The 12,912-nt window shown below is 32.0% G+C and overlaps 2 protein-coding genes across 2 annotated transcripts; both read right to left on the bottom strand.

The window, feature by feature from the left end:
* LOC115705601 (uncharacterized) lies at positions 1-8,267 on the bottom strand. The gene is made up of 11 exons (XM_061113475.1): positions 5,312-8,267; positions 5,095-5,224; positions 2,608-3,246; positions 2,356-2,493; positions 2,129-2,270; positions 1,567-1,673; positions 1,371-1,478; positions 1,176-1,268; positions 916-1,056; positions 642-827; positions 1-564 (listed from the first exon to the last, which is right to left on the bottom strand). The coding sequence occupies exons 3-11, from the start codon at positions 3,226-3,228 to the stop codon at positions 313-315; spliced, it is 1,788 nt and encodes a 595-aa protein (XP_060969458.1). The 5' UTR covers positions 3,229-3,246; positions 5,095-5,224; positions 5,312-8,267; the 3' UTR covers positions 1-312.
* A 659-nt stretch (positions 8,268-8,926) lies between these two features.
* LOC115712788 (non-functional NADPH-dependent codeinone reductase 2) lies at positions 8,927-10,502 on the bottom strand. The gene is made up of 4 exons (XM_061113197.1): positions 10,025-10,502; positions 9,691-9,934; positions 9,424-9,603; positions 8,927-9,331 (listed from the first exon to the last, which is right to left on the bottom strand). Exons 1-4 carry the CDS (start codon positions 10,345-10,347, stop codon positions 9,104-9,106), a joined length of 975 nt encoding a protein of 324 aa, XP_060969180.1. The 5' UTR covers positions 10,348-10,502; the 3' UTR covers positions 8,927-9,103.
* Positions 10,503-12,912: the final 2,410 nt, after the last annotated feature.

The raw sequence follows: 12,912 nt of genomic DNA, 5'->3' as shown, positions 1-12,912 counted from the left end.
CTCAAAAGCAAATATAAACATAAGATATAACCTAAAATAAACTGTAGGGAGTTGTAACTAATGTCTTAGTACATCATATTGCACATAGTACCCATAGGATGAGCAAGTGATCCACATTTATAAACTAAATAGAAGCCTCATACCATACAATGGACTACCTATCAACATTTCCAACATTAAAACAAAAAGGCCCACAGTTAAATATTAAGAAAAACAAATAGACTTCTCCAACGTTTACTTAGGACTCATATAAATTGAAAGTACATTTACCATTATATAAACTTATTAGTTACATAATCAGTACCCTTTCACTCATTTTCTTGTTTTCTTGTATGAAGCAAACCTTTGCCAATATCTCCTTCGTTTTTTCTTACTAGAAAATTTGGATAAAGGCAACAATTTCTTTGGAGAACGACACCGCTGCCTTTTACTACTAATGTCTCCTTGTCTTAGTTGATGTTGATGGTGTTCAGTAGCATCTTTAGAAACAGTAAATTTAACAAGATTATTATCTCCAGCCACCAACTCCAGTGAGACTGCTAGTCGCTCGGAAAGTGGGTCAAACTACCAAAAAAATCAATGAATAAGTCAATTATATTAAACAGCATAAATGTAATAATTTCTTCAAATACAACACCAACCTCTGCACACATGTTCCTCCATTCAGAAAGGATTTTCATGTACTTTATCACAAATACACCGCAATCACTAACTGCAGTCTGCTGAGGTAAACTTGGACCAGGAATTATCATCGAATTTGAAAATTTCCATCCAACGCCAAAGCAGTTCCAAACTTCCACCAAAAACAAATCATCAAGCACTTCTAACTATAACAATATAAATATTAAACATTCATTAAATCAAAATAATGAATATCATCAAATCCACACAAACTTGCTGTAATGAATCAATTACCAGTTCAAGCACTAATTCCTGCTTATGCAAATGTAGCTTCAAATCGTCCTTACTATCCCATATTGTCACAAACTTTTTGTTTAAATTCACTACAACCAAAATCACATGATTGTTCACCACGTCCATCAGAGGAACAACTACCTAAAAAGATTTTATAAAACCATTACCGCAACGACAATATAGTATGACATCAAGAAAAAAATCATGCAAAAATTAAGTTGGGTCAAAAGAAACAAAAAGTGTGGTTAAATGTTACATACCAATTCCATCCGCACAATCAATGTTTTCCATGACTCTTCTTCACCACATTTACACCATTTAACAACCATCTCACAAAAACTCTTGCGAGTGAGCTAAACTCAAAACGTACACTAAGTTATAACAGCTCAATACATATCTAACAAACTAACTCCCAAGATGAAATATAATCAACATAAATAAAATAAATATATTACCTGTCCAGGATAAAAACTGGGGAGAAACATAATTCCATTAGATGTATTGCTCGACCGTAATTTTCTCAAATGAATAAAGTACAAAAAACTTGAATAAGCATCAATTATCTAATACCAAAAAAAAACCCAAAAAAATCAGTAATACAATGTATATTAGATGCAAATATTAACAAAAACAAACTTTTATAACACATACCTTTCTATGGACATGATGGTGTGGCCTTAAACTTAGAAAATGTATTCTTTGCACAACAAACTGTGGATTCTCCACTAACACCTCACTAAAAAAAATAACAAAATAAACTACAAACATTGTAACACAATGCTAATTTAAGTTTATCAAATAAAAATGTCCAAATATACATCAATTACCTTTCACTTAGTATAAGATCAAACATGTATAATGCCAAGGAAAAATCTTCTTCACTCAAGCGATGACTCAAATTAAATGCACCGACCCTCAAACTATCACTATTCTTATACAATGAAATCATATTACTAAAATTTGACTCCAAACATACTTGACACAACATCTCCCATCTTGCATCAGTCTCACAACTATGTTCACTTTGTCTTTTTGTTCATTTTTCTCAATATCATTCATAACAAAATCTTTATTGTCATTGTCCCCAAACTTCCAATATTTGATTCCATAATCATAGGATAAAAATCCCTCAAGTAATGACAATGATAATCCTGCTCGTCCATTATAACCTCTCTCATTGTAAAATATGGTTTAGCGCGAAAAAATTTCAAACAGACTTTACTAGGTTCCTTCAAAACATTGGGTTGTAATTCTAAGTAAACTTTCTCTAAATTTTCAACCCTACAACAAAGATGGGAGAGGCTGCGAACAACATTATCCATGTCGAATGCACTTAAGATTTCTCGCATGTTTATCTATAAAAAAAAAAAGCATTCATGACTTCACTAACAACAGTCATATCATAAAGTAAAGAACAATTCGTGGACACAACTAACTTACTGTCGAAGAGCCTAATCCCCCATTCTTATCAATCCATTCAATCATATTATTAGTTTCACAATCAGACCACCACCAAATCGGACATAAACTTCTGTCTACAAATGATTCACTGCATCGCACATGATGAAGATAGAAAACCTATAAATTATTCAAATAATAAAATAAAATATCAACCAAGAAATAATAAGAATTAACTACAATAACTATTAAAAGTAAAATTTAAAGAATTATTCTATTAAACAATTTATTTACCTGCAAAAAGTACAAGCAACCACAAACATATTTTGAACTACTTCTTTTGAATGCACTCAAACCCATCACGAGATACTTAAACGACATTGAAGCCCAATTAATTCTTCGCACATTGGCTAAATCCTTCAATGCTAATATTTGAGCCTCGTAATCCCGACTCGCATAAACTGTTGTGTTAGGCATCAAGAACACACTGACAATAAAAAGTAAGAACTGATGGACAAACCCCATATCAGTCTTGTTGTTGCATTTCAACTTCTCTTCCAAGTGAGAGATCAATATCCGCCCATCATTACAATTATCAGATTTGGAATCCGATAAGTGTTCCCCACCATCATGAATACCAGTAATATATGAAAATAAATGACTATTCATTTCATACACTTTTCCATGGACTCTTAAACAACCATCTTCTACATTGAAATTATCTACCAACCACTGGATCAATTTCCTCTTCAAATTACATTTCTTTAAACCCAATAAGTTACCAAATCCAATTTCGTTAACTAAAGTTTTTTGCTCACTGCTAAGCTGACTAATAATCGACACAACTCTACCCGGCGAGCATCGACTACAAATAAAGGATGTCTCCCTATCTGTAGCATCCCCCATTCTTTTCATTATATAACTGCAACAAATCTATAATTCATACAAATTAGATCTACCAACAACCAAAAAATAAAATACTCAAAAATAACATAAATTACACAAAACATGAAGAGAAATGAAAAGCAAGGTGAAGTACATACTTTGTCATATAGCATTTCCATCTTTATAGACACAAGTAGGCCCAAAACTAACAACATTTACAAGAAATAATTCAAGCAAACCAATTGAAACCGTCATTAATATAACACTATTCTCAACCATAATATATGATACTATCTTCAATTGTGAAAATATCTATCCACAGAGGATATTCTTACAACCTATGCGTCAACTGAAAAGAAAAAGACAAAACGAACAAGTAGATGAATAAAAGGAGGGAAAAGAGAAATAAACCAATATCAAAAGCATAACTACATAAATATGGATTTTTTCAAAAGGAATAAACAACTAAGTTTACCAATAAAACAATATAATTACATGTTAAGGAAAAAAAAACAATATCATTAATATTAATTTCTTCCCTTTTCAGTCTAGCTGCAATGTTTTATACTCTCTTCTACATGTTTTGGTGCTCGAAAGCTATGTTTCCTCCGATTTGTTCTTCGCAATTTAGGTAGAACATGTCAAAGAGCCTCCCTACGTAATTGGCAATTTCTTGTTTTAATCTCAAATTCTAACCATGTTCTACCCCGATCAGATATGATATCCGCGACACTAATTAAAAGATATGTATAAAATCCATTTTTTTTTTAAATTCAGATACAACCAACATAAAATATAAATTTGGTAAAAATGCTAAAGCTTATCATAATTTGATCAATATTCATAGTCCTTAGTGTTTAGCATTAATGTACCTGTACTATATTCCTATCAATAGAATTAGTACAAAAAATGAACAAATACAAAACTAACAGAAATGAGTAAAATGTTATTGGTTCAAATCATTCATAAATAAAAAGGTTTCTCAAAGAAATAAACAACTACCGAATTGTTCAGTATAGTCTAACTCGTATAAAAGCCACTTTCATTGAATGCCCATACTTGGAGCAAAAATTCATACCTCAGGAAACCTAACTTCACTTCTCAACCAATAAATCTGTCATTTTGAAATTCTACTACTTTCAATAAACTCAAAATAGCTATATGTATTATTATGTCTTTCGCATATGAAGCAAAAAATACAATGACAAATCACTATGTCAAGAATTCATTTGCATAGGGCAACAAAAATTTAGGCAAAAACTTTTCACCATGCTGAGAAATTTGGTTTTTTTAGGTAAGTTTTTCCCGGAAAAGAAATTGTACAACCTTGTTATACATTACGGTTGTTCTTATTTTCTAGTATATGGCCTCAATAAATACGAAAACATGTGTCTTATTTGTAAAATCTTTGGTATGAATGTGGGCATATTCAAAAAGTTGAATTATTTCCTTCAAATAAAGTGGCACAAAAAATGGAACAATGAAAGAAAAAAAAAAAGAAGACAATATCCACAACTCCATAAAAAACAAAAAAAATATCAGTAACTACAATAGAGTTGAAAACATCGATAAATAGAATTCTATTCTAAAATACAAGCAGCACTTTCTTTGATAATTAACTCCTCATATAAAGGTTGAGAGTCAAATAAACATAATTTTAGTATTTCGTTCCGTAAAGAGATTCATTAATAAATTAAAATTATATAGCACAGAATCAAGAAGAGAAAAACAAAAAAAAAAAAATCAAGAAGACACATTGCTAATTTAGAACTCAGAGTTATATAACTGACTAATAATCTAAATAGAGATTGAAATGCTCACAAAAGACAACACTAACAATGTTCATAGCACAAACAGTAAACCTCAAACAACAACTTGAAGATCAGAGATACTCACTCGCAGCCTGACAAATTGCTGGAGTTTGTTGAGTGGAGATAGGTACAGATCGATTGAAACTTTAAATTCAGAGGATTAGATCACTTGATGAACTCGGACGATGCGGGCTTAGGGAGACTCTTCTTCACAACTTGAGCGAAAATAACCCAAAATAAAGTTATAAACAAGAAGAAGCAGAAAACAAAAAAAGAATAAAATTGAAGAGAGATAAATTTACCCTTTCGTTATTATCAATCCTTCAGTTTTATTATGCCATGGCTGATCAAATCCTTTTAACGTAGTCAAAGAAAACTTAACAGAATTGAAGAGCGCTTCTGAAAAGAAGAAAAACTTTACAATTTTTTCCATTAAAAAATGAAAACAATTCCATTAAAATAAAAACAATGACCTTGAGGAGTGGCTTGGCAATATGTATGTAATCTAACAAGAATACTAGACTACTAGTGCTGAAAAGAATACAACAATAAGCAAATAATAGATTGCACTGTAGCATTTTTAAAGGAGTTAGTACGAACGATCAACTATGGGTAAAAAATATTTGTCAAAAACTTTGATAGCGAGTTGTAATGGGTTTTTGAAAAGTGTGAAAAACACAAAGCAAATTTCAAAGATCTGAAACATTAAAAGTGGAAAAACTCAAAAAACCCAAATCAAAACCAAGAGAATTGAACAAAACTCATATAGCAAAATTGTATACGATCATCAAAATACACTCTACAACAGGAAATGACAAGGGGCTGATATTATATGACCCTGAATATCTACACACAACCCCTATTCAATCATCGATATGTTATATCAATGGTGATGAAGGGATTCTTGGATACAGGGGCTAGCCAATTGAGGAATTGGCTGGGAGCGGTACCTATTTGGAATTGGCCTAATGCTTAAGTATTCTTTTGTGCTTTTCGATGCCTCTGTTAATCTTTATAACATTGGATTGTAGTTTCTAAAATATGAAACTACATAAGAATAATGTTAAAGAAAACCACGATAGTTTGTTTACATTGACAAAAAACTAAGTTGCATTTGCGTGACTAAGGATATACATAGAGAAAAAACCATGATTGTAAAGGGCTTTTGAAAAGTGTGACCTTGTGCGTTCATCAGTGCGTCTAAGTACAAAAGAGAAAAAATGAAATGCATAAATGGGGTACTAGCAAATCTAGACAAAAACGAAATTAATTGTCTATGAGTGAGACTTTACAAATTTTTTTTTGTTCTAGTCCATCTGGAATTGGGAGGCAAAGCAAGAATAAGAAAAAGAGTTGCTTCCCTTGCTTTACTATTTTTTCTTCTTAAAATTAAACAGGCAAAACAAGATGTACAAGACATAAGAGAATAAGAAAAACCTTACCCAAAAGGTGCTCCCATCATTGTCTATGTTTAATGAGTAGGAACCAAGAGTAGCTTATAAAGAGAGTCTATTAATGTTCAATTAGTCTAAACTACTGGATGGTCATATAGCAAGATCGGTGCCGAGAAACCCAAACATAAATGCAGCTGGAGCAAAATCGAAGCAGGGGACGACTCACAGGGCCGACGATGATTGTCGGAGCTAAGGACGATTGCTGGACGGAGGTGTTGATGATCACTGAACACTACGAGAGAGAGAGAAAGAAATCTACTCACACAAAGACTTTTTTTAAGTGAAAACTAAAACAAAAATACTGTATATATGTGTGGGAGATCTATCTATTGTGAGAGAAATTTACCTTTGATTATTATCAAATTATTCCTTGAGTTTGTAGCCTCTCATCTAAAATAATTTCTTTTGTGAAGAAAAAGAAAAGTGAAGAAAATTGAAGAGCTGTTTTGAAGAGAAGAAGAGCTTTAATCCTTTTTCTTTTTTCTTAATAAAATAAAATAATAATAATGGCATTTAATATCACATACCGGTTGCCAGTTTCTTCTATTTTTACCCTTACTACACAGTACATAATTCCTCACTCTTAGATTCCAAACATTTAATTTGTTTTATCATCCAATGGTCACAATCTGTTGAGGTGTTGAAAACCTCAAATGCCAACTGAGGTACTACATCTTTGGCCTTACTATAATCACTAAATAAAAATATATAGAAAGAGCATGACTAAGTCTATATATATATTTGGTATATAATAGCATAGATAGTATAGATGGAAGAAGAATATAAAAATAAAAGTGGAATATGAACTTGCATTACTCAAATAAATATTACAACAAAAAGTAAATCAAAGATACAAAATAACCTCACTTTGCATATGGAATCATCCCTAACCTTCCAAGGAAGATTAGGCCATTATGCTAATCATTCTCATAAAATTTCTAAAGAGAAAAGATGAGAAGAAAAGTTGAGCGAATTTTGCTATAGTTTTTTCTACACTAAAAAATTACACTCCAAATTACTAAAATGAGCTCCTATTTATAGAGCTATAAAAGGACTAAAAATAAATAAATAAAAATTTGGGATTATAAAATAAATATTAAGATTAAATTTGACATTTCAAATCAAAAATAAAATTAATATTATTTTTGTTATCATTGTGATTTTGTCTTCTGCTCTTTGGATGAATGTTGAGTGTGGAAGAGGAAAATAGAGTTGATGATAACCTAAGCTTATCATCATTGCATCACATGCTTTAGAAGAGACAAAATTGATGATGAGCTTCATGGGCTAGGCTTGACCTTTTTGGGTTGGGTTGCTTTGGACTTCAACAAAAATGCCATTTTTTTCTTCATTTCTTTTCAACTTTGATCCTTCCTCTTTCTTTCAACAAAAATACACTTTAATTCCTACAAGAAAGACATAAATTGAATCAAAATCAAATATTTTCATTTATAAAATATATTACAATAATTTCATGAAATATCAATTAAAACTCAATTTATTTTATCATTTAAAATAAATAAAAGTGTATTTTTAACCACTAATCAGGATCACTTGCTAGCAATGAGTGGAGTAGCTCATGTTCTTATATATAGCTCAATACTTTTACATTTAATCCATATGGGACAATGTTCTCCAATAAGATGCTATACTATTGGAGAGCAGAGGATGTCATTCTAAATAAATTTGCATGGATGTTATGTTGTAGCATTGATGCTATTTTTTTATTTTTTTAATAAAAAATTGAAGTTAAAAAGTTATTGTACCTAAAAAATTAAAATATGTATTAATGTGTGAGATTATAATTATAGTGTTTTTAAAAAGTATTATACATTAGAGTATTGTTAGAAGTAAAAGTGTAAAAAATAATGTGGAAGAAAAATAAAATAAAATATCATATTTTTTAAATAATGTGTAAATTTTTAATATCCTTAAAAGATGCTACATGCTCTAAAGTGACCAATAGTGCACATGTAAAAGAACTATAATGATATATAATATATCGTCCTTTTTATTTTATGTGGTGTTTTGATTAGTATTATCAAAATTCATAAGAAAAGTTAATTTACCATTTGATATAACAAGTTTATATCACAAGTTCATGAAAATATATTATTGGACACCATTTTGAGTGTTTTATACTTTAAAACAAACACATGATAGTAATATAGTTATAACATCTTCTTCATTAAAATAAGATGCAATTTTTTAATGGTGTGTCTTTGAAAGGCTAGGGCATGCAAGTCCCATGTAATCACTGCCACATTCAAATTTATTATCATGTTGGGCTAGCTTAGTTGTTCTTATTATAGCTTGCCAAAAGTTAGAGAGGACTCTGTATAAATAAAACAAGAAATTTGTAACCATAAAATTGAAAAAAATATCCCTCTCACAGTAAATTTTTTTTTTTTAGTTGAAATCAAGGAAATTATGTAATGCTTAAGAATACTAATATTTAGTTACTTGTTAGTGTAATTTAGTATGGAATCCATACTTGATTTCATCAATTAATATCAAAATAGTTTTAGGACAAGCTGTAATAGCAAATTGGAATATGAAATCAAACAGAGTCATGAAATTTATTCAAACACAAAGACATTAGGAAATTGATACATAAATATACACACATACAGAAAGAGATTAAAGCTCTCCATCCCAGAATTCTTCAAATGATTTGTACGGACCATGTTCAGGTGAAACAAAAGCCTCACAAACACTAGTTCTGTTCTGTGGAATCAAATTAATCTTGTTGAGATCATCCTCTGTTAGTTCCCAATCAAATATGTCAAGATTCTCCTTCAATCTCTCCTTGTTGTAACTCTTCACCACAACACTTGCCCCTTGCTCATATATCCACCTAAGACTAACCTACATAGCATAACCATATATTTCATTACCAATTTCATGGTCATTTTATTAGCTATAATTTCATTATAATATATAGATATATATGTATATACCTGAGCAACAGTCTTTCCTCTAGCTCTGGCTATATCTACGAGCACTTCATTATCCCAAACCTTATTGGTACCCCAACTAGTTCCTTTAGCTCCTAATGGTGAGTAGGCAGTCACAACAATATTATTAGCACTACAAAATTCTCTTAGCTTTTTTTGTTGCCAAGTTGGGTTCATTTCCACCTACAAAATAAGATTGTTTATTACTTAGCTATTAATATTTTTATATATAAATATATATATTATATATATAAATGTAATAATACGAACTTGATTGACAGAGGGAGGGATATTGGCGAAAGAGAGAATGTTTTGAAGCTTCTTGCAAGAAAAATTGCTAACACCAATGGACTTAGTGAGGCCAAGTCTTTGACATTCTTCCATGGCTTTCCATACAGATTTAAAATCCATTGGCATTAGGTCTTTTTCATCAGTGGGAAATACAGCCCTCCCTGGCTTTGCACTTATGGGCGAGTGTATCAGATACAAATCAAGATACTCTAGCTGAAGATTCCTGATAATCAACAACAACAAGAATAAAATAAATTAAAAGAAAGAGCAAAAGGGGATACACATAATAGTTTTAAAGTGAAAACTGAATTACCCAAGTGATGTTTTAAGAGAAGGAAGAACGAGATGAGGGTGGTTATCAGTAATCCAAAGCTTGGAAGTGATGAAAAGTTCATCTCGAGAAGCAACAAGGCCAAGTTTTAGAGCTTCAGCTATGGCTTCCCCAAGACCCTGTTCTGATCCATATACAGAGGCCGTGTCAAAGTGGGTGTAACCAAGCTTAATAGCTTCCAAGACTGCATTTTTAAGGGGAATTGAGTCTTTGTCGTTTGAAGCTGTTCCAAGACCAATTACAGGGATGCTCCTCAGGCCGGTGGAGGAACCCAAAACCAGCTTTGGAATAGTGGTCGATGCCATTATTTTTTGCTTCCTTGACTTTTTCGATCAAATCTCTTTAGGTAAGCCAACTGGAGTTGGTTTTTTATAAAGTTTTCTCTGTTTCTCTCAGAACTTTTCTTCCGTCCCTCATACGACTTAGTACCCATAAATTGAAAATTCCCTTGTCATGACTTGCCATAAATTGAAAAGGGAAATTTCTTAAAATAGGGAGAAGGTGTTTTAGCATTTCAAAAAAATTAATAAATTGTCTAACCCAAATAAACCGCTTAAACCAAACGAAAAAAAATACAACCGGAATAACTTTACGAAAAATTCAAATCGTCCAATGAATATATTAGACAGGTTGAATATCATTTTAACCCGTCCAGATAATCCGAATAAACTGATTTACATATTCTGTACTAAAATTATTTATAACATAATATATAAATTACAATTAATAGTTAAACTATTTTACATTTAAAGTTTGTATTTTGTGGTGTTTAATTTGAAATTTAAAATTTATAGTTGATAATTTTGATTGTATTTGAATATTGAAGTTAAAATTTAAAATTTACGTACGAGTATATTTTTTTATTATATTTTTTAAAAATTGTTGTTTAATACTTTAATGTTTATTCAATACATATTTATTTTTTTAACATTAATTTAAACTATAACTATTTTAATATTGAAAGGCATATACTATACATTTATTTTTTCAAATCAATTATTTGAACACTAAAAACTAACAACAATGAAAAAAAATAAAACAATAAAGATCGGTTTAAACGGGTTAACCTGACCAAACCGAAGAAAATTATTGGACGTGTTATACTTTTTTTATTTTTTTCATTTGACGGGTTACACTTAGATATATACAACCCAAAATTTATATTGGATTGGTAAAAATACACTATAACCTGACTAAACCGATCGATGTACACCCTTAGTTTTAATACTCAAAAAACTTAAAAACCCAAAATACCTTGCCCATTTAAATCATACTCTCTCTCTCTCTCTCTCTCTCTCTCTCTCTCTCTCTCTCTCTCTCTCTCTCTCTCTCTCTCTCTCTCTCTCTCTCTCTCTCTCTCTCTCTCTTTCTCTAAACCCACCCCGACGGAACCACTAAACTCGATCAATTTCCACCCCGTCTAGCACTTCCATGTTGTATGTTGAGAAATTCGACTCATATTCTAAAGTTATGAAACCCTAGAACTGCAGTCAAACCTATCATATGAGAGAAAATAAGTTGAAATCTTAGATAAGAAATGTAAAGTTGTTTGAAGCAGTCAAGATACTTGAAGAAACATTAAGGTAGAAGGAACCACCTAGAATTAGAATCTAACTTGAGATCTTGTTGTCTGAAGTTATTCGAATTAGATTTTGAGGACGAAATCCTTTTAATGGGGGAATAATTGTAATGACCACATAATTAAATCATGGGAATTAGCAGATAATTAAGAGGTTTAATTATTATGTGATTTTGTGCATCTTAGTAGAAATTAGGGCTTATTGCCAGAAATAGGCCTTAGAAAAATATTTTTTCAATTACGGAGATATATTTAAATGCTAGGTGTATTATATATTATATGTAAATTTTTGTGAATCACATGTTTTATGCTCGGTAACAGTGGAATGCGACGTATGGCCTGTATAGTCACTTAGATATGGTTTAGTACCTTAGAGACAGTGAGGAATATAGTAAGACATTTAGAATGTCAAGATTACTCGAGGTTGTAGTTTTAGACCATTTTTGTAACGTCCCCACTTCAAGCCTCCATTAGGTCCTCACAGCAACGGAATGAATGACTCTTATACACGAGTACGTCACTCTGACTACTTCATGGATTGATGACTGACCCTACATACGAACACGAGTGTTTCCAGCATGCTTTGTCCTCACTCGCACGCTTCCTAGGAAAACTTTCCAGGAGGTCACCTGTCTTGAAATTGCCCAAGTCAAGCACGCTTAACTGTGGAGTTCTTTCGTGATGGGCTACCGAAAAACAAGATGCACCTTGTTGATATAGGTAGTACCAATCAATCCATTTAAGCTCTCTTCAACTGTGTAGTCCCATACCTACACAGTCTCCGAATCATCCCACTTGACCTTCTCCAGACGGTGTGGGATTGCAAAGCTTACCCGGTGTTTCCCCTTACGGATCACAGGACTACTGACTGTCACAATCACCCCCCTTACGGGGTCCGACGTCCTCGTCGACCACACTTCCAGCTGGGTCAAGGCTCTGATACCATTTGTAACATCCCTACTTCAAGCATCCATTAGGTCCTCACACCCACGGAATGAATGGCTCTTATACACGAGTACGTCACTCTGGCTGCTTCATGGATTGATGACTGACCCTACAAACCAACACGAGTGTTTCCAGCATGCTTTCTCCTCACTCGCACGCTTCTTAGGAAAACTTCCCAGGAGGTCACCCATCCTGAAATTGCCCCAAGTCAAGCACGCTTAACTGTGGAGTTCTTTTGTGATGGGCTACCGAAAAACAAGATACACCTTGTTGATATAGGTAGTACCAATCAATCCATTTAAGCTCTCTTCAATTGTGCAGTCCCATACCTACACAGTCTCCGAAT

Source organism: Cannabis sativa, chromosome 4, assembly GCF_029168945.1.
Source record: "Cannabis sativa cultivar Pink pepper isolate KNU-18-1 chromosome 4, ASM2916894v1, whole genome shotgun sequence".
In the NCBI taxonomy this organism is placed as follows: Eukaryota; Viridiplantae; Streptophyta; class Magnoliopsida; order Rosales; family Cannabaceae; genus Cannabis; species Cannabis sativa.
The sequence above is the reverse complement of the archived record's forward strand: the minus strand, read 5'-3'. Positions and strand labels throughout refer to the sequence as shown.